This window comes from Mobula birostris, chromosome 9 (genome assembly GCF_030028105.1).
Source record: "Mobula birostris isolate sMobBir1 chromosome 9, sMobBir1.hap1, whole genome shotgun sequence".
In the NCBI taxonomy this organism is placed as follows: Eukaryota; Metazoa; Chordata; class Chondrichthyes; order Myliobatiformes; family Myliobatidae; genus Mobula; species Mobula birostris.
Window position 1 is genome coordinate 144,711,681 of NC_092378.1, and position 26,064 is coordinate 144,737,744.

At 44.0% G+C, this 26,064-nt stretch overlaps 1 protein-coding gene across 1 annotated transcript in view; it reads right to left on the reverse strand.

Annotated features, from left to right (window-relative positions):
- The window catches only part of LOC140203157 (sodium/mannose cotransporter SLC5A10-like), a 192,052-nt gene that overhangs the window by 105,222 nt on the left and 60,766 nt on the right, over positions 1-26,064 (reverse strand). The window contains exon 7 of the mRNA XM_072269046.1: positions 8,293-8,373. Within this exon, the coding sequence (XP_072125147.1) occupies positions 8,293-8,373 (81 nt within the window). The remainder of the gene's footprint in view (positions 1-8,292; positions 8,374-26,064) is intronic.

Below are 26,064 nucleotides of genomic sequence, written 5' to 3' on the forward strand. Positions count from 1 at the left end.
CATAGGAGCAGAAATAGGCCATTCAGCCCCTTGAGTCTACTCCACATGGCTGATTTATTATCCTCTATAAAGGGACGTTGTCCCTTCGAAGCTGAGTTGAGGAGGGATTTCTTCAGCCAGAGGCTAATGAACGTGTGGAGTTCGTTGCTACAGAGGGATGTGGAGCCCAATAGTTGGGCGGGTTTAAGACAGAGATTGATAATGGTTAGTTTTATTTGTCACATGTGCATTGAAACATACAGTGAAGTGTGTTAATGCACTGGGGGTGGCCCACAAATTTCATCATGCTTCCGATGCCTAGGTTCTTGATTGGTAAGGGAATTGAGAGTTTCGGGGAGAAAGGTAGGTTTAAAAAAAATCTATCACGATTGAATGCCTGTATCTTCTATATCTTATAGGTTATGGCTTTACCATATTGTTTCATAAACAATTGAGTGTGTTTTCAACTTTATCCTGGACTGCCATTAAGAGTTGAGAGGAGATTTGGGAGGATGTTGCTAGGACCCAGACTGAGTTACAGAGGGAGGTTGAGCAGATCGTTTCTATTTATCACTGGAGTTTTGGAGAATGAGGGGTGGGGTATAAAATTCTGAGGGGTATTGATAGGATGAATGCATCCAGGGCTGGGAACTCAAGAACTAGATGGCATAGCTTTAACATGAGAGGGGAGAGATTTACTATGAAACTGACGGGCAACTTTTTCACACAGAAGGTGGTTAGTATATGGAATGAGCTGCCAGTGGAAGTGGTTGAGGCAGGTGCGATGTCAGCATTTAAAAGGTACTTAGACAGGTACGTGGAGAGAAAAGCATGGGTTAATTATGGGCAAGTAGGGCTAGCTTAGATGAGAATCTTGGTTGGCGTGGACCAGATGGTCCAAAGAGCCTGTTTCCGTGGTGTAAGACTATATCAACTTCATAAGGAAAAGGAAGAGTTTCCCCACTCTGTCCTTTTACATCTTCTCACCTGCCTATCACTTCCCCCTAGATCCCCTCCTTCCCTTTCTTCTTCGGTCCACGCTCCTCTCCTGTCAGTTCCCTTCCTTCTCCAGCCCTTTACCTTTCCGTACCCAGCTGGCTTCACCTATCACCTTCCAGCTAGTCTGCTTTCCATCCTCCACCTTTTTGTTCCGATGTCTTCCCCTTTCCTTTTCAGTCCTGAGTAAGTGTCTCCGCCTGAAACATTGATTGCTTATTCATTTCCGTGGATGCTGCCGGACCCACTAAGATCTTCTAGAGTTCTGTGTGTGTTGCAAGGGAAGAGTCTATTTAATTCGATCCTGGTTAATGTGATGCTCAGCTTCGCCATCTACTCACCACAATGCCATGTCCTGTGGCAGGCATATACTAACAAAAACATGTCAAACTAGAGCTGTCCCAGAGCCCACGTTCCTCTGGGGACCAGATTCCAGGTTGCCTTAGCATCAATGAACCAAGGTATGTTCCAATTTCACTCCAACAGAAATCATGGAATCACGGACACTCATGACACAGAAATCGGCCCCCTTGATCATTGTAACCAAAAGTAGACTCTTAGGACCTATCTCACTTCTTGGCCCTTGATCCCAGTCTTGTGGGTTATGTCTTTTATAGTGCATGTCCATAAATACAGTACTGTGCTAAAACCTCAGGTACGTACTGTATATATAGCTAGTGTGCCTTAGACATTTGCATATAGTCATTTTATGTATTGCACTGTACAGCTGCCGCAAAAAAAAAAACAAATTTCATGACATATGTGAGTGATGATAAACCTGATTCTGAGATGGGTCTCTACTGTGGACTGAGAGTGGAAAGGGGGCAGGGAGAGGGGAATCATGGTTGGGAAAAGAGGAAAGGAGAGGGGAGGGAGTGGGAAGCACCCAGAGAGACATTCTGTAATTGATCAATAAACCAATCATTTAGAATCAAATGACCTTGCCTGGTGTCTCGGAGCTGGGTGTGTCTGCACCTGTGCCACCCTCCACCCCTGGCACTCATTCTCAACCACACTCCTGCGACGCTCTGCCCTCGCCATCCTTTGCTCCCACCAGGTTTACAAACTCACTCTCCACTCCATATTGACAAATACAGTACTGTACAAAAGTCCTGGCAGCCTAGCTATATATATGTGCCTGACACCTTTGCAGAGTGCTGTATAGTGAAGACTTCTGCGTTTACCACCAGAATTCCAGATCCCCATGCCCATGGAATGAAGAACAAATTCCTCTTTAATCTTCCCAACATCTTAATTTTGTTCCAGTTAAATTACTGAATCCTAAAAGGTTACTCTCCATTTCTGGAATATTCCTGAGGAGATAGCTTCCTTGCAGCCACCTTATCTAACATTATACAATCAAAAGTTAAATTGGTCCACCTTAAACTGAAGTGGAGAAATTGCCATATTCTTGTATGACAAGAACATTCTCATCAGCTTACAGGAAAATGCTTGTAAGTTGCTGAAAATCCACTATCCCATTTGTTGTGACCCTGGCATCTGCTATCCCATTTCTTTCCCCTTAATGCGTCTCCCCCTATAAATTCAGTGGCACCTTGTTTCCCAGACTCTGTAAGCTCCCCTGCGGATGTCATTTTTCACTTGATGTGTGTTGGGATCTGGAACTCTCTGTTAAAAGGGTGGTGGAGGCAGAAACCTTCCCTATACAGTACTGTCTAAAATTCATAGGCACATACAGTATATATTGTTAGTGGCCTGAGGCTTGTGCACAGTACTGTATTTGTCAATGTATCTATTTCCCGCGTATCTGTAAACTCACCCTTTACTCTCAGTGCTCACTGGAGAGGTTGTTCCTCAACTGTGGAACAACTGAATGTTTATGAATTAAAATGCAATACATTATTCACAAGAGGGCACTCCAATAATCCAGAAAACCAGGATTGAATGGCTTACCATATGAAGAGCGTTTGATGGCTCTGGGCCTGTATTCACTTGAATTCAGAAGAATGAGGGGTGACCTCATTGAAACCTATTGAATGTTGAAAGGCCTCGATAAGAGTGGATGTGGAGAGGATGTTTCCTGTGATGGGAGGGTCTAAGGCCAGAGGACACAGCCTCAGAACAGAGGGGCGTCCTTTTAGGATGGAGAGGAGACAGAATTTGTTTAGCCAGAGAGCGGTGAATCTGTGGAATTCTTTGCCACTTGCAGCTATGTAGGCCAAGTCTTTATCTGTATTTAAGGTAGAGATTGGTAGATTCTTGATTGGTTATGGTATGGAGGGATACAGGGTGAAGGCAGGAGATTGGGGCTCAGAGAAAAATCAGATCAGCCACGATGAAATGGTGGATCAGCAATGACAAATGGCCTAATTCTGCTCCTATATCTTATGGTCTTAAAATCTGCTGGTCCTAAGCATGAAGAGTTTTATCAAATTCTATGTCACCCATTACCAAGTTAATAAACATAATAGATTCTTCAGATGTTGGTAATCCAGAGTAACAAAGTAGGAATATAAAATTATGAGGGGTATAGATAGGGCTAATGCAAGCATGCTTTTTACACTGAGGTTGAGTGGGACTATGACCAGAGGTCATGGGTTAAAGGTGAAAGGTGAAAAGTTTAAGGGGACCATGAGGGGAAACTTCTCTCAGAGGGTCGTGTGCGTGTGAAATGAGCTGCCAGCACAAGCTCAATTCCAACTTTTAAGAGAAGTTTGGATAGGTACCTGGCTAGTAGGGGGATGGAAGGTTATGGTCCCAATGCGGGTCAATGGGTCTAGGTAGGTTAAATTGTTTCGGAATGGGCTTGATGGGCCAAAGGGTGCTGTATGTCTCGATAACACACACAAAGTGCCAGAGGAACTCAGCAGGTCAGGAAGAATCTATAGAAATAAATCAAAAGTTGGTGTTTTGGGCCAAGACCCTCCATCAGGATCAGAACTTTATTCTCCTCTGTAGATGCAGCCTGGCCTGATGAGTTGCTCCAAGATTTTGCGTATTACAAACACGAGCAAGTCTGCAAATGGTGGAAATCCAAAGCAACGCACTCAAAATGCTGGAGGAGCTCAGCAGGTCAGGAAACCTCTGTGGAAAAGAGCAAACAGTTTCGGGCCAAGACCCTTCTTCAGGACTGAGAGGAAGGGGGAAGATGCCAGAATAAAAAGGTGGGGTATGGGAGGGGACAGAGCCTAGCTGGAAGGTGTTAGGTGAAGTCAAGAGAGTGGGAAAGGCCAAGGGCTGGAGAAAAAAGGATCTGATAGGAGAGGAGAGTGGACCTTAGGAGGAAAGGACCCAGGGGAAAGTAATGGGCAGGTGAGAAGAAGTGAAAGGTCAGAGTGGGGAATAGGGGAGGGTGCAGAAGGGATTTGTTCACCAGAAGGAGAAATCCATTTTCATGCCATCAGGTTGGCGGGTACCCAGGCAGAAGATAAGGTGTTGCTCCTCCACCCTGAGGGTAACTTCCCCTTGGCATAAGAGGAGGCCGTGGACTGACACGTCAGAATGGGAATGGGAATCAGAATTAAAATATTTGGCCTCCGGGAAGTCCCACTTGTAGAGGATGGTGTGGAGGTGCTCTTACGGTTAGTAAAACTGTCCTCATTGTATTACTAATTGAATAATTCTATTATATGCTTGTTGCACCCTCTCTAAGGTCAGTGTTGAGGGTGTGGGGTCATAAAGCATAGGAGAGTACAGCAGAGTACGAGCACTACAGCCCACAATGTCGTGCTGACCTATTAAAACCTACTCCCACTGTCAATCTCATCCTCCCCACCCACACAGCCCACACCTCTCCATTTTCCTTGCTGGCCCTTCTGACCGGCTCATTCTCGATCAGCTTATTTGTCAGCCACAGTGGGGGTGCAGTTGTTCACTGGCTGTCTGGTGGCTCACTTCAGTGAGGCGGGTCTCGCTGAGTTGTTGCAGAACTGTCAAGTAAGCAGCGAATCTGCGACCAGCAACATCAGATTAAACTCAACCTGCAGACACTTAAGATAAATGCTGCTCTGTCAGTGAATGAAACCTGTCCTCCCCAGCCACGTTTCTGAAAGTTAATAATTTTTTTTCCTATGCCAGGGTAATTTGGGATGGCAGGCATACTTCAGTCCAGCTTCAACCATCCATCCAACTTAATATCCTGTTTAAAACGTTATATTTTTCTGAATAAATTCCAGTAGCATTTATCCATTCATTCCCTATTTCCCCAAGTTCCTTCTTTTACAAAAATCTATGGAACAGTCCAGGACAGGAGCAGGCCTTTCGGCCCATAATGTGTGTGCTGACCAGATTAAACTGAACCCATCTGCCTGCACATGGTCTATATCCAGCCCTCCCCTACTGAGGACATAGCACACAACAGATGGAGTTCAATGCTGAGAAGTGGGAAGTGAGGAGGTCAGAATATTGGCACAATATTGTGGGCTGAAGGGCCAAGTGGTTAAGGCATTCGACTAGCAATCTGAAGGTCGTGAGTTCGAGCCCCAGCCAAGGCAGCGTGTTGTGCCTTTGAGCAAGGCACTTAATCATACGGTGCTCTGCAACGACACTGGTGCCAAGCTGTATGGGTCCTAATGCCCTTCCCTCGGGCAACATCAGTGTCGTGGAGAGGGGAGACTTGTAGCATGGGCAACTGCTGGTCTTTCATACAGCTTTGCCCAGGCCGGTGCCCTGGAGAGTGAAGACTTTCCAGGTGCAGATCCATGGTCTTTCAAAACTAACGGATGCTTATCATTGTGGGCTGAAGGGCCTGTATTGTGTTGTTTTAGAACATAGAAAATTACAGCACCGTACAGGGCCTTTGGCTCGTGATGTTATGCCGACCCTTTAACCTCTTTTAAAATCAATCTAACCCTTTCCTTCCTTACGTAACCCTCTATTTTTATATCATTCATGTGCTTACCTAAGAGTTTCTCAAACGCCCCTAATGTATCTGCCTCTACCACCATCCTTGACAGGGTGTTCACCACGATCAGTGTAAAAAACTTACCTTTAATATCCCTCCTATACTCTCCTCCAATCACCTTAACATTATGGTCCCTCATATTAGCCATTTCTACCCTGGCAAAAAGTCTTTGGCTATCCACTCAATCTATGTCTCTTTCTTTTTAAATCTTTTTATTGAATAAGTACACAGAAGGTAAGCCATATAGGCACTATTACACTGTTAGAATATAATATATTACAGGAAATATTAATACAGAAAAAAATTAATACAAACAGTGCAACTTAAACATAAAATAACAAGGTAATATAATAGTATACTAATTTTTATATATATCAATAGAAAAAGAAAAAAAACCCCAAAAAAACCCACCATGCAACTAAACTAAAAAGCAAAACAAAGCAATGGGCTAACTAGGAAACAAGTAAAGTTAAAGAACTTAAAATCACGTCCTCAAACCGACCTCCATTAAAAACAATTTTAAAAAAAAACAAGAAGGGAATATAAATATGGACCGAGAGAAAAAAAATCACATTAAATGAAAATGTTGAATAAAAGATCTCCAGGTCTGATCGAATTTAACTGAAGAATCATAAAGATTACTTCTAATTTTCTCCAAATTTAAACATAATATCGTCTGGGAAAACCAAAAAAAGGTAGTTGGAGCATTAGTCTCTTTCCAATGTTGTAAAATACATCTTTTTGCCATTAAAGTAAGAAATGCAATCATTCTACGGGCTGAAGGAGAAACATTACTGGAAATTTTAGGTAGTCCAAAGATAGCAGTAATAGGATGAGGAGAGATATCTATATTCAATACCTTTGAGATAATATTAAAAATGTCTCTCCAAAAAGTTTCCAGAGTAGGACAGGAGCAAAACATATGAGTTAAAGAGGCTATCTGCCCCTGACATCTATCACAAAAAGGGTTAATATGAGAATAGAAACGAGCTAATTTATCTTTGGACATATGTGCTGTATGGACAACTTTAAATTGAATTAGGGAATGTTTAGCACAGATAGAGGAAGTATTGACTAATTGTAAAATCTGCACCCAGTCATCCGCCGAAATAATAAAACTCAATCTATGTCTCTTTGTCATTTTGTACACCTCTGTCAAGTCACCTCTCAAACTCCTTTGCTCCATAGATAGAAGCCCTGGCTCACTCAATTTATCCTCATTAGTCATACTCTCTAATCTTGGTCAATGTCCTCAGCATCCTATCATGACACTATCTAGAGGTCTTTTAAACTATCATGTCTGCCACCACTAACACCCCAGCAGCATGTTCCAGGGACCCACCGCTCTGTGTAAAGGAAGACTTCCCCTGCACATCGCCTTTAGCATTTCCCCCTCAGCTATGCCCTCAGTATTTGATGTTTTACCTTGGGTAGGACACTGACTACCTATTGATATCTCATAATTTTATAGAAATCTTATCAGGTCACACCTCAGCCTCCTACACTCCAGAGAAAACAATCAAAGCTTGTCCAAGCTCTCCTTTTAGTAACACTCCGTAATCCAGGCAACATCCTGGTGAACCTCTTTGTACCTTCTTCAAAGCTCCCACGTCCTTCCTATAATGTGCTGATCAGAACTGGACACAATTATGACTTAATGTTTTTAATTATTAATGCACTTTTAGTCAACACTGAAGATATTCTCAATAATACGACATTTATAGACTTCTGACAAAGAGCATTTTAAAGATTTGCAATTCCCTGAACAGAGAAATTCCTCTTCATCTCAGTCCAAAATGCCTGAGTTCGTATCCTAAATCTGTGATCTCCTCCCTTCGCTGCCCAATTACACAAGCCAGAAGAAGCAATCTCTTATAGTCATAGAGCACTATAAAAAGGGGCCTTTGGCCCATCTAGTCTGTGCCAAACTGTTATTCCAGCTAGTTCCATTGACCCACACTTGGGACCACATAGATCTCCACATCCTCAAATCCACTCACTTATCCAAACTTCTCTTAAACGTTGAAATCGAACCCACATCCGTTACTTCTTCTGGCAGCTCGTTCCACACTCTCACCACCCCTCTGAGTGAATTAGTTCCCCATAACCAGTTCACCTTTCACTCCTAACCTACGACCTCTAGTTCTAGTCTCACCCAACCTCAGCGGAAAAAGCTTGCTTCTATTAAAGCTATCTATACCCCTCATCATTTTGCCAACCTCCATCAAATCTCCCTTCATTCTCCTCTGCTCCTGAGAATAAAGTCCTAGTCAACTCAACATTTTCCCTTAACTCAAGTCCCAGCAAAATCCTTGTAAATTTCTCATAAACTCCCTATCTCTAAAATGCATTGGAATGCCCCAAAACAAACAAGGAAAGGCCACCTCATTAGTGAATTGAGAGTAAATCTGCTCCCTCACAGTCATGCCAGAAAACTAGTGGTCAAAAGTTACCTGTAATGGTCAGTATCACCGTTCCGATAATCATGACGAGTGCCTGAAGAGTATCAGTGTAAATAACAGCAGCCAGGCCACCTGAAACCAGATCAAATCAGAATGAAACTAAGTTATTATCCTCACTTGTCAACACTGCAGAATAGATTGAACATCTAATAAGATCTCATGCTGGTGTAACAAAGACAAAAGTGCTGGAAGAATCCATCCAGTCAAGCAGCATCTGTGGAAGGAGAAATCAGTTAATGGATTAGACCTGGGACTCTTCCTCAGAAATGGGGAAGAATGGAGGGGTTACAGATTTCAAAGTAGAGTGAATGTAAGAAGACAAAAGAAGAATTTTAAGACATAATACTGTGCAAACCTCTTAGACACATATACAATATATAGCTAGGGTGCCTAAGACTTTTTACACAGTACTGTATTTGTCAACGTGGAGCAAATCTGATGGGTGCAAAGGATGTTCGAAATGGCAAGGGTGGAGTGCCGCCAGAGGGGTGTGGGAGAGAAGGAATGCTGACACGCCCAGCCCTGAGACACCAGGCAAGGTTATTTGAATCCAAACAAGTGGTTTCTTGTTCATTACAGGATGTCTCTCTGGTGCTTCCTGCTCCCTCTCCTCTTTCTTTCCCTTTTCCCAACCATGATTCCCCTCTCCCTGCCCCCTTCCCACTCTCAGTCCACAATAGGGACCCATATCACATACATCAGGAAATTTGTTTATTTTTATTGCGGCAGCGGTACAATGCAATACATAAAATTACTACAGTACTGTGCAGAAGTCTTAGGCACAAACAAGAGAAAATCTGCAGATGCTGGAAATCCAAAGCAACACACACAAAATGCTGGAGGAACTTAGCAGGCCAGGCAGCATCCATGGAAAAGAGCAAACAGTCAACGTTTTGGGCCAAGACCTTGAAAACGTTGCCTGTTCATGCTTTTCCATAGATGCTGCTTGGCCTGCTGAGTTCCTCCAGCATTTTATGTGTGTTGCATTAGAAGTCTTAGGCAACCTAGCTTTATATATATGCCTATGGCTTTTGCACAGTTCTGTAGATTTTATTCATAGATACAGCTTGGTAACAGGCCCTTCTGGCACAATGATCCCATGCCATCCAATTACACCTATGTAATCTTTTAATCTTTGGGCCGGCCAGTGGTGTAGTGGCATCAGTACTGGACTCCAAGGCGTATGACCCTGATTTCAAATCTGGCCAGGTCCCAACCTGGACAGGAGCAGTATCTACATGGCGGACATCCCACCCTGCAAAAATTCATTTCAGGGAGGTAGCATCATCAATTTGCGGGAGACTTCCGGGAGAGGTGGGATGTCTGCAATAGAGTAGCTCCTTAGCAGCTAGCCAGCTAGTTTAAATAACGTTAGCTATGCTAATGAATGAATGACACCTGTTAAACTCACCTCAACATGTCTTTTACATTTTAACCCACCATGGGCAATAGAAAAGTCACTGTTGCAAACAGTGCAGCGAGCAACACTGTCATTATTTTTGACCCCTATTAGGCAGGGGTACACTTTAGTGTTGTCTGGGGTGACGTACGTTTCATATTTTCTTTTTTTGGAACACTCGCTCTTGCTCTTGCTCCCGCTCTCTCTCGCGCTTGCTTTCTCGCTCTTGCTCTCGCTCTCGTGCTCGCTCTCTCGCGCTTGCTCTCTCACTCTCTCTCTCTTGCGTGCTTGCTCCCTCGCTCTCTCGCACGCGCTTGCTTTATTGCTTTTGCTCTCGCTCGCTGTCTCGGGCTTGCTTTCTTGCTCTTGTGCTCGCTCTCAAAAAAATCAGTTCCCGGTACATTGTATATAATTTGCGGGCATCAGGGAGCCACTATTAATATGTGAGAGACTCCTGGAAATTCCGGGAGAGGTGGGATGTCTGACATGGAAGAAAGGCCTGGCAATCTTCTTCTGTATCTTGCCACGAAAACACCATCCACAGACTCAATGGCACTCAACAGCAACAACCTTTCAACCTAATAATCTTCATGTCTTTGCAGCGTGGGAGGAAATCAAAGCACTTGGGTAGAACATGCAAACTCCTTACAGCAAAAGAGCAGCAGAATTGAACCCGAGCCGTTGGTGCTGTAGTAGTGTTACACTAACCATTATGCTACCATGCTGCTTATTCGAAAACAATACAAAAAAAATCTGAAGATTCAGGAAATCTGAAATACAAGCAAAATGCTGGAAACACTCAATAGTTGAACTCAGCAGAAGAAACAGATTTTGTCTCTAAGTCCTGATGAAGGGCGTCAGTCCAAATTGTGAATTGTTCATTTCATCTCCATAGATGCTGCCTGACCTGCTGAGTTCCTCCAGAACTTTGTGTTTGTTGCTCATATGTTTTCCTTCCCACAGATGCAGCCTGAACTGCTGGGGGTTTCCAGAAATCTCTGTCTCCGTTTGTTTAATTACTTTTTAGCGAGTTCAGTGTAGTATTAACCCGCAAGTGAAAAAAAGTATGTGAAAATGCTTCAGATCTGAAGAATTAATTCTTTCTGCTCTGATGCTAACGATGGAAATCTATTATTCGTACAATATGGCACTTCAGTGTGAGTCTGTCTTCTGCCTTCCATTGGCCAGCCCTTGCACAGACTCTTTCTATCATAAGTTTTCATCACTCTCACTAGAAGTTCACAATACAGAACAATTATGCCGCTCCAAGGACACATTCCACTTCGAAATTAGAAATGGCTTCCTGGTCAATTATCTTGAAAGCCCATATTTTGTTGGTCCCGGCAAATCTATTCAAATAATCCAATTTTCCCTGTGATCTTCTCCGATTCTACACAAATGCTTCCTTATAAACCACTGCACCCAGCAGCTTTGACAAAGTGAAGAACTTCACTGGAGTTTAGAAGAGTGAGAGGGAATCTCATCGAACATTATCAAATATCGAAAGGCCTGGATACGCTGGACATGGAGAGGATGTTTCTTATAGTGGGGAGTCTACGAAACAGGGCACAGCCTCAGAGGAGAAGGAAATCCCTTTGCAACTCCCATGATTTTTCTGTATTTCATGGCTATCTGGAGAAGATGAGTGTCAGAGTTGTATTATATATGCATACTTTAATAACAAAATGAACCTTTGAACCTTTAGAACAGAAATGAGGAGGAATTTCTTTAGCCAGAGGCTGGTGAATCTGTGGAATTCATTGCATTAGATGTCTGTAGAAGCCAAGTCACTGGGTATATTTAAAATGGAGACTGATAGGTTCTTGATTATCAAGGGTTTCAAAAGTTATGAGGAGAAGGCAGGAGAATGGGTTTGAGCAGAATAATAATTCAGACATGATGGAATTGTAGAGCAGACTCCATAATTCGTTAAAGATGGCACCGGTAACTGGCGACTTTGCGTGTGCTGTCCCGAGCAAACTGCCCTCTCCACTATCCTATACCCGAGACCCTTCTAAACCTCCAATCTAGCAAGATCAAGATCAACAACACCCTGGCGAAGCTACTGACCCAGCTGGAGACCACTGTGCCAGAACTGCGTCTGAAACTCCGGACCGCACCTGGACCACACCAGGGAGGCCCACCACGTTCCCGGAGACCTGCGGTCTGCTACCGTGCCGGAGCGCTTGGAGATGCGGCCCATTCCAACCAGCACCTCTCCGGAGCAGGCGACCACAGAGAAGTGATGGTGGAGACTTCAAGGTGCATCAGACGCTTCCCTGGAGCGACCACCGTAAAGCCCCGTTGGTGGCCATCCACAGCTGCCGGAAGTGAGGCCTCCACCACCGACCTCGGAAATCGAGCCCAAGGCTCGGCTGGAGCGGAGGCCTCCGCAACCGTGACTCGGCTTACGGACTTGTTTCAGCCAGGAGCCCAGCCCTCCGGGATTAAGTGTCAGCTTTGGGGCCTGACCCAATCGACAGCCCGGGCCCCCGGCAGCTGAAAATGGCAGAGGAGCCTCCCCCGTCACTTGGTCCGACCAGGAGTGCCCGATGATGCGACTCGCCGATCGATCCCTGCGGGACGTGTCCACCTACCTCAAAGAGCTGACAACAACACACTGCATCAATGGAAGCATGCCACAATCGGATAATTTTACATTCTAGTATCAATTGTTTGGCGACAATAAAGTATAAAGTATAAGCTGGATGGCCCAATTCTGCTCTCACATTGCCTATTAAATACTTCTTGAGCATCAGAATAGAAGCTGTGAACTATCATGGATGCTAGATGAAACTGTGCATTTTTCAAAGGATAAGAACCAGGTTCTCCATGCTTGTCTGACAGGGCAAGTCAAGCATGAGGAAGTCATAACTTTCTGCTGAAGGTCACCTAGTAAAAATGTTGGAGACCTGTCACACTACATTAGCATTATGTATAGGTGTTAATTCCGTGCTTTAATTCTAACCTTAGAAAAAGATTACATCATTGTGATGTCTTCCATTTCCCACTCCGGAAGACCTTGTGGCCTAATTGTCATTCTAAACCAAGTGTCAGGTGTGTTGTGAAAAATGATTCATCAGTTGATGCTCGTAATATTCAGCCCTTAGAATCAGAACCAAGTTTATTGCCACTGACGTAGAGAACATAGAACATTACAGCACAGTACTGCCCTTCTGCCCACAATGCTGTGCCAGCCTTTTAACCCACACAGAGATAAATCTAACTCTTCCCTCCTCTGTCTCTCAATTTTTCTATCATCCATGCACCAATTTGTTGTGAAATGTGTTGTTCTTAGCAGTGGTGCAGTGCAATAAATAAAAAATTACTATGTTAGAAAAACAAACAAATAAGATAGAAAAATAAAAGATTAACTTTATTTGTCACATGTACATTAAAACCTCAAAACATTCAGTAAAATGGGCAATTTGCATCATTGACTAACACTGTCTGAGGATGTGCTGGAGACAACCCACAAGTGTTGACATGCTTCCATCACTAACAAAGCTGTTCGGGTTAGTAAGCCATATGCAGCTTGTTAACCCTAACCTGTATGTCTTTGGAAAGTCGGAGGAAACCAGAGTATCTGGAGGTAACCTACGCGGTCACGGGGAGAAAGTACAGGCTCCTTACAGACAGCAGTGGGAATTGAACCCCAATCAGAGATTGTTGGCACTGTAATGGTGTTCCACTAACCACTATGCCACTGTGCTGCACAATGCAAAGTGGAATGGTGAGGTACTGTTCTTGGGTTCATGGGCCATTCAGAAATCTGATGGCGGAGAGGAGGATGCTCTTCCTGAAATATTCGGGCTCCTGTACCTCCTCTTATTATTTGCATGATTTGTCTTCTTTTGCATATTGGTTGTTGTTCCGTCTTTGTTTATGAAATGTTATTGTATATTTTATATTATATTCCTGTAAATGTCCACAAGGAAATGAATCTCAGGGTAGTATATGGTGACGTATCTGTAGTCGATAATAAATTTACAATGACTTAGACTAATGTTAGCGATGAGAAGAGGACTGCTCCAGATGGTGAAGGTTCCCTTATGCCAAGTTTTGAGATTTTCAGAGTGGGTAGAGACTTAATTATAGATCAAAGGGAGAAATCATGAGATAATTCACCAGCATTTCCTTCATTCCTTACTAATCGCACAAATACCAAAGAACAGCATTACTCGAATTCCAGAAGCATGAGAACATTCGCAAAACTAGTGTCACGTCCCTCTTCACCCATCCCCACACGGCAAAGAGGTCAGATACTCCCTCTGATAACGTAGATTGACAAATCAAGAGTGCATCTTTATCATATCAAGAATATTTGCAAGTCAAAGTAAGTTTGTTATCAAAATTTGTATATGAAAGACAGGTCATGATCACTCGAGTCGAGAATGATGTCCTCCTAAGGTGTTGTCGTTTGGTGGGTTCTCAGGTGGCTGTGGATGTTCATATTCTGAAGGAGTGTGGGCAAAAGTAACTATTCGCTGTGGATAGTGGTAACTCCACCATGGACAGTCCCAAGCCTGGCTGCAAAAGGAGGAGGGCTGGGCATGGAGCCCAACTTCATCCTGTAAAAACCCAGCACTACAGAAGTGCTGACAAAAGCTCCAAAGACCTCATCGCTGGGAAAGGAAGGATCTTCGAGGATGGACTACAGCTGAGGATAACTTAAAAGACTGGCCCAGGACAGAGGATTCTGGCGAGCTGCAGTCGGCAGCCTCTGCCCCAGTAGGTGTGACGGGTTTAGGAAGGCATATTGTATTGGTTACCATATGCAAGCATGCAAGCTCACCTTCAACATTTAAGAGAAGTTCAGATAGGTACACGGATGGTACGAGCGTGGAGGGCTATGGTCCCGGTGCAGGTCAATGGGAGTAGATCATTTAAATGGTTCAGCACAGGCTAGATGGGCTGAAGGGCCTGTTTCTGTGTTGTACTTTTCGATGACTCTATATGCTATCTTTAGATTCATTTTCTTTCAGGTATTTACAAGAAAATAAAGAAATACAATAGAACTTATGAAAAACTGCACGTCAACAAAGACTGACAGACTGTGCAAATGAAGACAAATCGTACAAATAAAAAATAAGTAACATTAAGAACGTGAGCTGTAGAGACCCTGAATGTGAGTCATTAGGTTGTGGAATCAGTTCTGAATTGTGGTGGGTGAAGTTACCTATGGTGGTTCAGATGGTGTGGGTCCTAAGGCTCCTGTACCTCCTATCCGATGGTAGTGGTGAGAAAAGGCCGTGGCCTGGGTGGTTGAGGTCCTTGATGATGGATAGATGCTGCTTTCTTGTGGCAGTGCTCCATGTAAATGTCTTCAGTGGTGCAGAGAGCTTTTCCTGTGATGGACCATTTTCTGTCAACGTTTCCATTCCTGGGCATTAGTGTTTCCAAACCAATGTCTTATGCAACAGGATCGAAGCTGTCCTTGAGCCTGTTGGTGTGTGCTTTCAGGCGTTTGTACCTTCTGCCCAATGGGAGGGTGGAGATGTGTGAACACCCAGGGTGGGAAGAGTCTTTGTTATACTGGCTGCTTTTCTGGGACGGTGGGAAGTGTTGACAGTGTCCAATGAGCTATGCTTGAAGGGCAGCCTCTGTTACAGTGCAGAAATGCTGACTTGAGCGTATGAATGTCCCATTAACAGTAATGTGATGATGACCAGAAAAACTATATTACCAATGTCGACTGAGAGATGACAAAGGTCAGGAGGAATTTCAGGCCTCAACCTGAAACATCAACTGTTTATTCCCCTCCACAGATGCTGACTGACCTACTGAGTCGCTCCAGCATTTTGTGTGTGTTGCTCTGGATTTCCAGCACCTGGAGAATCTCTTGTGCTTATAATAGTTCACCTCTTACCTCTCGAGGGAGCATTGAGCCTTGGTGTAACATCAGTTCACAAGACAGCACATCTACCAGGGAGTACTCGCTAGTGTGTCAACAAAGTTTGGATTTTTGTACTTGTTTATCTGGGGCAGAACTAGATCCCACAACCTGGTGATTCCGAAGTATGAGACTGCCCACTGAGCCACATGAATTGGAAGTTGTTCATGGGGTGAGGTTGGTGTTAGTGAGGAGTCATTAATCAACCACATCAGGTTGCTGAAAGCTATGGCCTTCTCTTTTCCAGGATGGAATGCATGCAGCAAGTGTGTAGCAAAACAGAACATATTCTCGTTCAGAAATCTACATTCCTTAACCTTTCAACAGATAACATATATAAATATATTGTCAACATTGCCAAAAACCATTTACATGACTGACTGGTTTTATTAGTGCAACAGATTACCTCATCTGGTATGATTGGACTTGCCTTTGTAACCAGGTCACTGGCATTGTAATCGCAGTGCACTGCTGTTACTAGCAACAATACCCTGCCACCCAACATAATCGCAAAATCAAAAATTCCCATGTGTAATTGTACTGGGATGGAGATATGTCTCTACCAAAGGAGGTGTGAGCTTCTCCTTCCCTCTGCTCACCTGCAAGGTGTGGCACCTGTTTAGCCCCCCCCGATCAGGGCCATGTGAAGCCATGGGAGCAGGTGGTGGATGGTCATATGAGCAGCTGGTACATATCACAAGTCCTGCTTATGTGACCACTGATGCAAGGCAGGCAATCTCTGAAGAGTATTGATATTGGCTGGGGTCCCCCTTCTTGTAAAGACACTGCCCAGAAGAAGGCAATGGCAAACCACTTCTGGAGAAAAATTTGCCAAGAACAGTCATGGTTATGACAGATGGAAGACCATGATCACCCACGCGATACCACATGGCACATAACGATGATGATGATGAATCGCACTGAACCTAAATGGCGGTCACAGATCAGTAGCAAACACTCTCTTACTTCTGGAATAGAAGGTTGTGGGTTGAAATCCCAACAAGTACTTGAGAGTGTTGCTCCATTCTGAGATTCTAATGCTGTCTGAGGGAACACTGTGGGTGTAGGTCATCTTGTTTGTGACACGACCAATAGTGCAATGGCGGTGGGAGCCGTGTTACTTTGGTTGCTGTGCTGACTAGGCCCTCAAGCCGCGGGGTCGCCTGGGGAAGGAGACGCCAGAGGCAGCATGGCACGGTACATGGTGGGCTGGGTAGGGGGCTGACCCTTTCGTCGGTGCTGTTCGTCAGCGTTTGCTCAGTGGAAGACAAGCTTGACGGTATTTGTCTGTGGCTGCACTGGCATGAGTTGAGGAACTGCTGTGTGCTTGTTCTAGCAGAGATGTGGCTCCAGGACAACAACCTATGCACCAACAATCTACAAGCCATGCTACTTCAGGGACTTTGGCTATGTTAAGATATAGGAGCAGAATTAGGCCATTTGGCCCATTGAGTCTGCTCCACCATTTCATCAAGGCAGATCCAATTTTATTTTTGTGTTATTTTTGTGACTACGTTTTACTGCTATCTTATGTATATGTGCTATATATATATATGTGCTATATTAAATTGGGTGTCCAGGAAGGGGCAGCACCTCTGGTGAAGGGGCTGGTCGTATCCATTCTGGGGCAGCTCCCTTTGGTCCCCATCGGACACTCAGCTCTCACCTGTGGCTCCAAGTACTGCATGTGACAGTGACCACATCCTGGTACACCCTGGTACATGTGTGTGTTGTGCTGTGTGGTACTGTGTTTTGTATCTTGTGTTGTACTGTGTTGGTACTGTGTTTTGTATCTTGACCCCAAAGGAACACTGTTTTGTTTGGTTGTATTCCTGTGTATGGCTGAATGAACGTCAAACTTGAATTTGCAAGCGAGTGTTGCTGCCTCAGAGTTCCAAGGATCCTGACCTTGGATGTTATTCTTCTGGAGTTTGGACATAATTATGTGGGTTTTCCCCTGGGTGTTCCGGTTTCCTCCAACATGACAGTAGGCTAATTCTCTCTACTGCCCGTTATGCCACTGACTTTTAGACCACAATGTAAGCTCCCCCATCTCTGGCGGTGTTCAGGGTTTTCTTCATCATGTCAGTAGCTCAATTTTCACTACTGTCATTCATGAAAGCTCCATTTGGAGACTCAGGAATACCATCACACTCAGATGTGGAAGGATTCTTCATTGCTGTTTCTGTAACAGTTTTGTTTTACCAGTCAGGGTTGTTCGCCCTGAGCTGAACCCTGGAACCTGGAGGATTGGTGAGCCACGCTTAGTCTAACCTCTACCCTTTGACCTGCTTACCATGGGTGACCCTACTAAGAACCAATGCATAAAGCTCTGACTCCGGCCAACATAGATCTCTGGGTCATTGAGGCACGCAGGCCTCCAAACCATGACAAGGTTGTAGTCCTCTTGGAGCTGTTGGTGAACTAGCCACAGTAAATTCTGCCTTTATGTAGGTTGTTTATCCGGGCCAAGAACTGGAGGCTGACGACCTGATGTCTGTGAGTCTGAGAGTTCAAGGCCAGGAACTGAAGGCCTAGAGGCAGCCTGTCCTAGGATTGGAGGCCTGACTCTGTTATGTGTGAGTGGGTGGGTAAGAAAGGGGCTTGTTTTGCTGCTGCTGTTGTTGTTGTCGTTTCTGCTGCTTGTGTTGCTCAACTGAACATTGAGCGCATGCCATGTTGACACTGGAATGTGTAATGACACTTGCGGCTTGCCACCAGCAAAGCTTTGGGTGTGTTGGCTGTTAACGCAAACCACGCACTTTCAGTCTGTTTAGAAGTATGTGTGATAAATAAATCTGAATCTGAAGAGGTAAAAGAATCTCAGGGGAACAAATGGGCATGCAAGAGAGAATAAGCTGCAGGGTTGGAGGGAAAGAGAGAGAGAGAGCGAGAAAGAGAGAAGGAGGGATAGAGAGAGAGAGGGATAGAGGGTTAGAGAGAGAGGGAGAGAGAGGGATAGAGGGGGAGGAGAGGGAAGAGGGAGAGGGAGAGGCCATACTTCAGTAACTGTGTGACTTCACAAGGAAGTCTCCACAAACTAACAAATTTTCCTAGAGGAAAGACAAAGGGAGCCAGCAGAGAGAGAGATACGGGCTGTTTTTCATTCGGATTCTTGGCAAGATAGAAAGCATGGTAATGTGGTGGGAATGTATTTTTAAACCCAAGAGGCTGGATGAACTCAGCAAGACAGGTGGCATTTTTTAAGTACTTATCTGTCTGTCTGTCTGTCTGTCTGTGCGCTATGGGTGTGTCTGTTTATCTGTCCATCTATCTTTCCATCTGCCTATCTGAGTATCTGGCTATCTATTTATTTATTTAATGGGATTTATTTAGTTATTAGATACATCACAGGTCCCTCTAGCTCTTCAAACCGTGCTTCCCAGCAACCTCCGATTTTAACCCTAGCCTAATCATGGGACAATTAACAATGACCAATTAACCTACTAACCTGGTACTGGCTCTGGTTTCCTCCCAAAGTCTGACCGGTACGACTTTGGACTGCGGGAGGAAACCAGAGCACCTGGAGAAAGCCCAGGCATTCCACGGGGAGGATGTACAGACCCCTTACAGAGGGCGCCGGGACTGAACTCAAAGCTCAATGCACAAGCTGTAATAGTGTTGTGCCACTGCGGCGCCCACCTGTGCATCTACGGAAGTGAAGTAAACAGTCGACGTTTCGAGCCGAGACCTCTTCATTTTCATAGTTGCTGCCTGTCCTGCTGAGTTCCTCCAAGCATATTGGGTGTATTAAACTCCACAAGCAAAGTCCGTGCTCTTAAACTTGTTTTTCCACTTCATCTCAGTAATAGTTAATCACACACATGATTGGTTACTAAGTCTTAACCCATTAAGTAGTGATGAATAGGCTTCTGTTAGTTTCTTTATATGTGGTGTCATTGTCATGTAATCACCTTCTTTGCAAACAAAGTTCTTTAAGAAGGACACTTCTAATCAAATTCAGCACCATTTTCAATTATATTGTAACTAAAAAAGATAAAGCAGCAGCTTGTCAAGGATGGCAGGTAGCCTAGTGGTTAGCACAACAGGTTACGCCGATTGGCTTCATTTCCCACCACTCTCTGCAAGGAGGTGTACAGCATATCCTCCCTGTGACCGTGTGTGTTTCCTCTGGGTGCTCTGGTCTCCTCCCACATTCCAAAGACGTACACTTAAGGGTTAGGGTCAGTAAGTTTGTGAGCATACAACCATAAGACATCGGAACATGGATGGGCCATTCAGCCCATCAAGTCTTCTCTGCCATCCATTATGGTTGATTTATTATACCTCTCAACATCATTCTCCTGCCACCTCCCTGTAGCATTTGAGACCCTTACTAATCAAGAACTTACCCACCCTCTGCATTGAATATACCCAATGACTTGGCCTCCACAGCTGCCCGTGCCATTGAATTCCACAGATTCTTCGCCTGCTGGTAATGAAATTCCTCCTCATCTCTGTTCTAAAGGTTCAAAGGTTCAAAGGTTCATTTTACTGTCAAAATTTGCCTGTACAAAACAACTCTGATATTCTTCTTCTCCAGATAGCCATGAAATACAGAAAAAGCATGGACTTGTAAAGGAACTTCCTTCCCTTCTGAGTCTGTGTCCTCTTTTGTAGACTCCCCACAATAGGAAACATCCTCTCCATGTCCATTATATCCAGGCCTTTCAATATTCGATAGGTTTCGACACTTGCTATGTAGGTGCCAAAAACACTTGCAGGCTACACCCAGCGTAATCCTCAGACGACGTTGGTTGTGGATGCAAACGACATACTTCAGCCCGAAATGTTGACTGTACTCTTTTCCATAGGTGCTGAGTTCCTCCAGCATTTTGTGTGTATTTCATCATAAGTTTTGATGTACATTTGGCAAATAAAGCTAAACTTTCTATTAAAACAAATGATACAAAGAGGTTGCAGGTTCTGAGTTTGCCAGGTGTTTGAATTTGACAGTCTTCCACCAAACTAAATTAGAAGGGTTCTTCTAAGCCACACCAAAGCATGAGAAAGTCTTCAGCAGTCTTTATAAACTGACATAAATTTTCAGATAGATACTGAAGGAATGAAAAAAAGGAACCAAAGCAAACGTTAAATAAAATAAACAAAGATTGCAGGTAATTTTCAGACCCACTTTGCATAATTTACTGAATGGTTTATTCAAGAGTGTTGTACCTGTTCATCAAGGCCCTGAATCTAACCCTCGTTGCTATGGTAACATTACCTCAGTTGTCACCTTCCTCGGGACCTAATAAATCATGAACTGCGAAAGTATTTAAGGATGCCATCAGGTGATTATCTGGTAATCTGAGTGTCATGATCTTTCACGCTTGCTAACCACAAGGCTGCTGACATCGGGGAAAGGAGTGGGTGTGCTTGTCATCAAAACAAAGGCACAGAAGGCAGAGCATTTTTTGAGGAGGTGTCTCCAATTTATCTGGACATCAGTGCTCTCCATCTCAACCACACTTCCACCCTTGAGTGAAAATGAATGCAGGCCAGCTGACTGACGCATACCTGATTTGCAGGCTTGTTGGCTAAAAGTGCAGACTGCAAATTGTGTAATAACTTAAGAATCTAACCTGTAAAGTGTGGGCCTCAGTCTTGAGCTATATCATTACCAATGAACAGTGTAGTGTATTTAATATTTCAGTTATATTTGAGTAATCTTGTAGATATATTGGTTGATTAAGCATTCTTGGTATTTAAATAATTCACAATAGACAATGGGCAACAGACAATAGGTGCAGGAGTAGGCCATTTGGCCCTTCGAGCCAGCACCGTCATTCACTGTGATCATGGCTGATCATCCACAATCAGTACCCTTTTCCTGCCTTCTCCCCATATCCTTTGACTCCACTATCTTTAAGGGCTCTATTTATCTCTCTCTTGAAAGCATCCAGAGAATTGGCCTCCACTGCCTTCTGAGACAGAGCATTCCACAGATCCACAACTCTCCAGGTGAAAAAGTTTTCCTCAATTCCTCAATTCATTACGGGTTACTTAGAAACGTAGAAAATCTACAGCACATTACAGACCCTTTGGCCCACAATGTCGTGCTGACCATGTAACCTACTCTAGAAGCTGCCTAGAATTTCCCTAGCGCATAGCCCTTTATTTTTCTAAGGACCGCGTACCTATCTAAGAGTCTCTTAAAAGACACTCTTGTATCTGTCTCCACCACTGCTGCCAGTGGTGCATTCCACACATCCATCACTCTCTGTGTAAAAAATTTACCTCTGACATTCCCCTAGTACCTACTTCTAAGCACCTTAAACCTACGCCCCCTCGTGTTAGCCATTCAAGCCCGTGAAATAGCCTCTGACTATCCACACGATCAATGCCTCTCATCATCTGATACACCTCTATCAGGTCACCTCTCATCCTCCGTCGCTCCAAGGAGAAAAGACCAAGTTCACTCAACCTATTCTCGTAAGGCATGCTCCCCAATCCAGGCAACATCCTTGTAAATCTCCTCTGCACTATCTCTATAGTATCCATATTCTTCCTGTAATGAGGTGACCAGAACTGAACACAGTACTCCAAGTGGGGTCTAACTAAGGTCTTATATAGCTGTAACATTACCTCACGGCTCTTGAACTCAATCCCCTGGTCAATGAATGCCAACACACCATACGCCTTCTTAACAACACAGTCAACCTGTGCAGCAGCTTTGAGTGTCCTATGGACATGGACCCCAAGATCTCACTGATCCTCCACACTGCCAAGAGTCTTACCATTAATATTATATTCTGTCTTCAAATCTGACCTACCAAAATGAGCCACTTTACACTTACCTGGTTTGAACTCCATCTGCCACTTCTTAGCCCAGTTTTGCATTCTATCAATGTCCCGCTGTAACCTTTGACAACTCTCCAGATTATCCACAACACCCCAACTTTTGTGTCATCAGCAAATTTACTAACCCACCCTTCTACTTCCTCATCCAGATCATATATAAAAATCACGAAGAGGAGGAATCCCAGAACAGATCCCTGCGGAACACTGTCTCTGTCCTCCACGCAGAGTATGAACCAACCACCACCACCTTTTGCCTTCTGTGGGCAAGCCATTTCTGGATCCACAAAACAAGGTCTCCTTGGTCCAATGCCTCATTACTTTCTAAATGAGCCTCGCACGGGGAACCTTATCAAACGCCTTACTGAAATCCATATCTCTGTATCCACTGCTCTACCTTCATCAATGCGTTTTGTTACATCCTCAAATAATTTAATCAGGTTCATAAGGCATGAGCTGCCCTTGACAAAGCCATGCTGACTATCCCTAATCAGATTATGTCTCTCCAAATTCTCATAAATCCTCCCTCTCAGGATCTACTCCAACAACTTGTCCACCTCTGAAGTCAGACTCACTGGTCTATAATGTCCTGGGTTATCTGTTCTCCCTTTCTTGAACAAGGGAACAACGTTTGCAACCTTCCAATCCTCTGGTACTTCTCCCATCCCTATTGATGATGCAAAGATTATCGCTCGAGGCTTAGCAATCTCCTCCCTCGCTTCCCACAGTAGCCTGGGGTATATCTGATCCAGTCCCGGTGACTTATCTAACTTAATACCTTTCAAAAGCTCCAGCACATCCTCTTTCTTAATGTCTATACACTCGAGCGTGCCAGTGTGCTGTAAGTCATCCCCACAATTGCCAAGGTCCTTTTTGCTAGTGAATACTGAAGCAAAGTATTCATTAAGTACCTCTGCTACCTTCTCTGACTCAACACACATGTTTCCACTCTCACTCCTGATTGGTCCTATTCTCACATCGCTCACCATTTTGCCCTTCACATACTTGTAGAATGCCTTAGGGTTTTCCTTAATCCTGCTCACCAAGGCCTTCTCATGGCCTCTTCGAGCTCTCCTAATTTCATTCTTGAGCTCCTTCCTGGCACCCTTGTAATTTTCTAGAGCTCTAACAGTACCTAGTTTCTTGAAACTTTCGTAAGCTTTTCTTTTCTTCTTAACTAGATTTTCTGCATCCTTTGTACACCATAGTCCTTTTACCCTACCATCCTTTCTCTGCTTCAAGGTTATATGGGAGGGGGGAGGAGAAGGTGGCAGCGTGACGCAGCGTGTGCGGCCGCTCCGAAATGATATCATATTTGTAATTAGGTACCGTGCACAATCCTGATTTGATGGAGACGGACGTGAGAAGCACGGAGAAACATCTGGAGAAACTTCTGAAATGCCCGCTTTGCTGCCGCTGCTACTGTGCGATTGAGAATCTCCAGAGGGAAAGGCCCCAAATCCTCAGTTTTGCCTATTGCTTGTTGCCGAGGTTGGGGTCGAAGCGCTCGGCAGAGATGGTGCTCGGTGCTTGGTGTCGGAGGGCTGGTCGGAGGCTCGAAGTTTTCGGACGAACTCAAGAGTCAGCTGTGGTCGGGTGCTTCCAGGGTACTGCATCGGCAAGATGGTGGCGCTGGAAGCTCCTGGCAGGGAGAGTTTTTCTTCCTTCTACTGTCTGCGTGAGATGATGGGACTTTCGAGAGACTTTGAGACTTTTTTTTACCGTGCCCATGGTCTGTTCTTTATCAAATTACAGTATTGCCTTGCACTGTTGTAACTATATGTTATAATTATGTGGTTTTTGTCAGTTTTTCAGTCTTGGTTTGTCTTGTGTTTCTGTAATATCATTCTGGAGGAACACTGTATCATTTCTTAATGCATGCATTACTAAATGACAATAAAAGAGGACTGCGTGTCCTCATAATCTAATAATCTATGTAAAATATATTTATTGCTGACATCATCACGCTACCACATAATTCGTGTGCACCTCGCTAAAGGTAAACTTGAACCACACCCACAAAATGCTGGAGGAACTCAGCAAGCCAGGCAGCATCTATGGAAAAAAGTACCGTCGATGTTTCAGGCCAAAACCCTTCGGCAGGATCTCAGCCCAAAATGTCAACTGTACTTTTTTTTCCATAGATGCTGCCTGGCCTGCTGAGTTCCTCCAGCAATTTGTGTCTGTTGCTTGGATTTCCAGCATCTGCAGATTTTTTCTTCCGTAGTTTTGGACTTGCTGAGTTTCTTTGAATTAGTTTAATGTTTTGAAGTTACAAAACTTAAGAAGCAGGAGAGTCATTGAACTATAAACCATGGAATCTGTCCTTTTGGTCCAACTTGTCTGTGCTGACCAAAATGTCTGCCTGAGATTAACCCATTGCCTGCGTTTGTCCCACCTCCCTCTTAATCTTTTATATCCATGTCCCTGTCTAAATGTTGTAGCTGTACCCGTTTCTGCAGCTCGTTCTATTTACCCAAAATTTTCTGATGAGAAGTTTTCCCCTGAGGCCCTTTTCAAATCTTTCCACACTCACTCTAAATCTCTCCTTTAGCTACAGAATCACCCACACTGTGACTATTCATCTTATCGAGAACCCTCACACTTTTATATATAGGAGGGGTGATTGATAAGTTCATGGCCTAAGGTAGAAGGAGTCGATTTCAGAGAACCTAGCACATTTATTTTTCAACATAGTCCCCTCCTACATGTACACACTTAGTCCAGCGGTCGTGGAGCATACGGATCCCATCTTTGTAGAAGTGGTCCACAGCAGGGGTGATTGATAAGTTTGTGGCCTAAGGTATGATACAGCTCTCGTTACATGCACGTGCAGTTCAAACTCTTTGAGTGATTCTGCAGGAAGTTTGAGGTTAATAACTCATCTCCTTCTACCTTAGGCCATGCTCTCTTCTCGCTGCTGCCATCAGGTAGAAGGTGCAGGAGCCTCAGGATTCACGCCAGCAGGTTCAAGAACAGTTACCACCTCTCAAGTAGCAGGCTTTTGAAGGAAAGTGGATATCTACACTCACTTGCCTCATCATTGAAATGTTCCCACAACCAATGGATTCACTTTCAAGGACTCTTTATTTTGATATTTATTACTATTTATTTATATTTGCATTTGCACGTTTGACATCTTCTGCACTCTGGTTGATCTTTCATTGATCTTGTTACAGTTAGTGTGCTATAGATTTGCTGAGTATGCCTGCAAGAAGATGATTCTCAGGGTTGTATATGGTGACATATATGTACTTTGATAATAAAACTTACATTGAAATTTGAACTTAGAACATGTACGTAGTTGGGTAATAAATTTACTTTCAACTTCGTTTAATTTCTTTTTGCGAGTTCTTGTGATGTGGAAACCTGGTCATTGTATTTACCAAAGTTGAGACAACTTGGCTCCAAAGTGCTTTCAGGATGTCTTCAGATACTCCACAGCTCTCCTTTGGGTGTGTTAATTTTCTACATGCCATGTCGCTTGGATGCAAAATGCTACAATTATTTTGGGTGGACCAATTAGCTTTGGCACGTCAGTAATAAACAAAACTTTTTTAGCTTCATACGAACATCCCAAACCAGAAAATATCCAACATGTAGAGACTGGTCCCACTGCGTCAGCGTATTGCTCTACAGGTTCACTCGTATCAATGTCCCTTTTAACGTTATT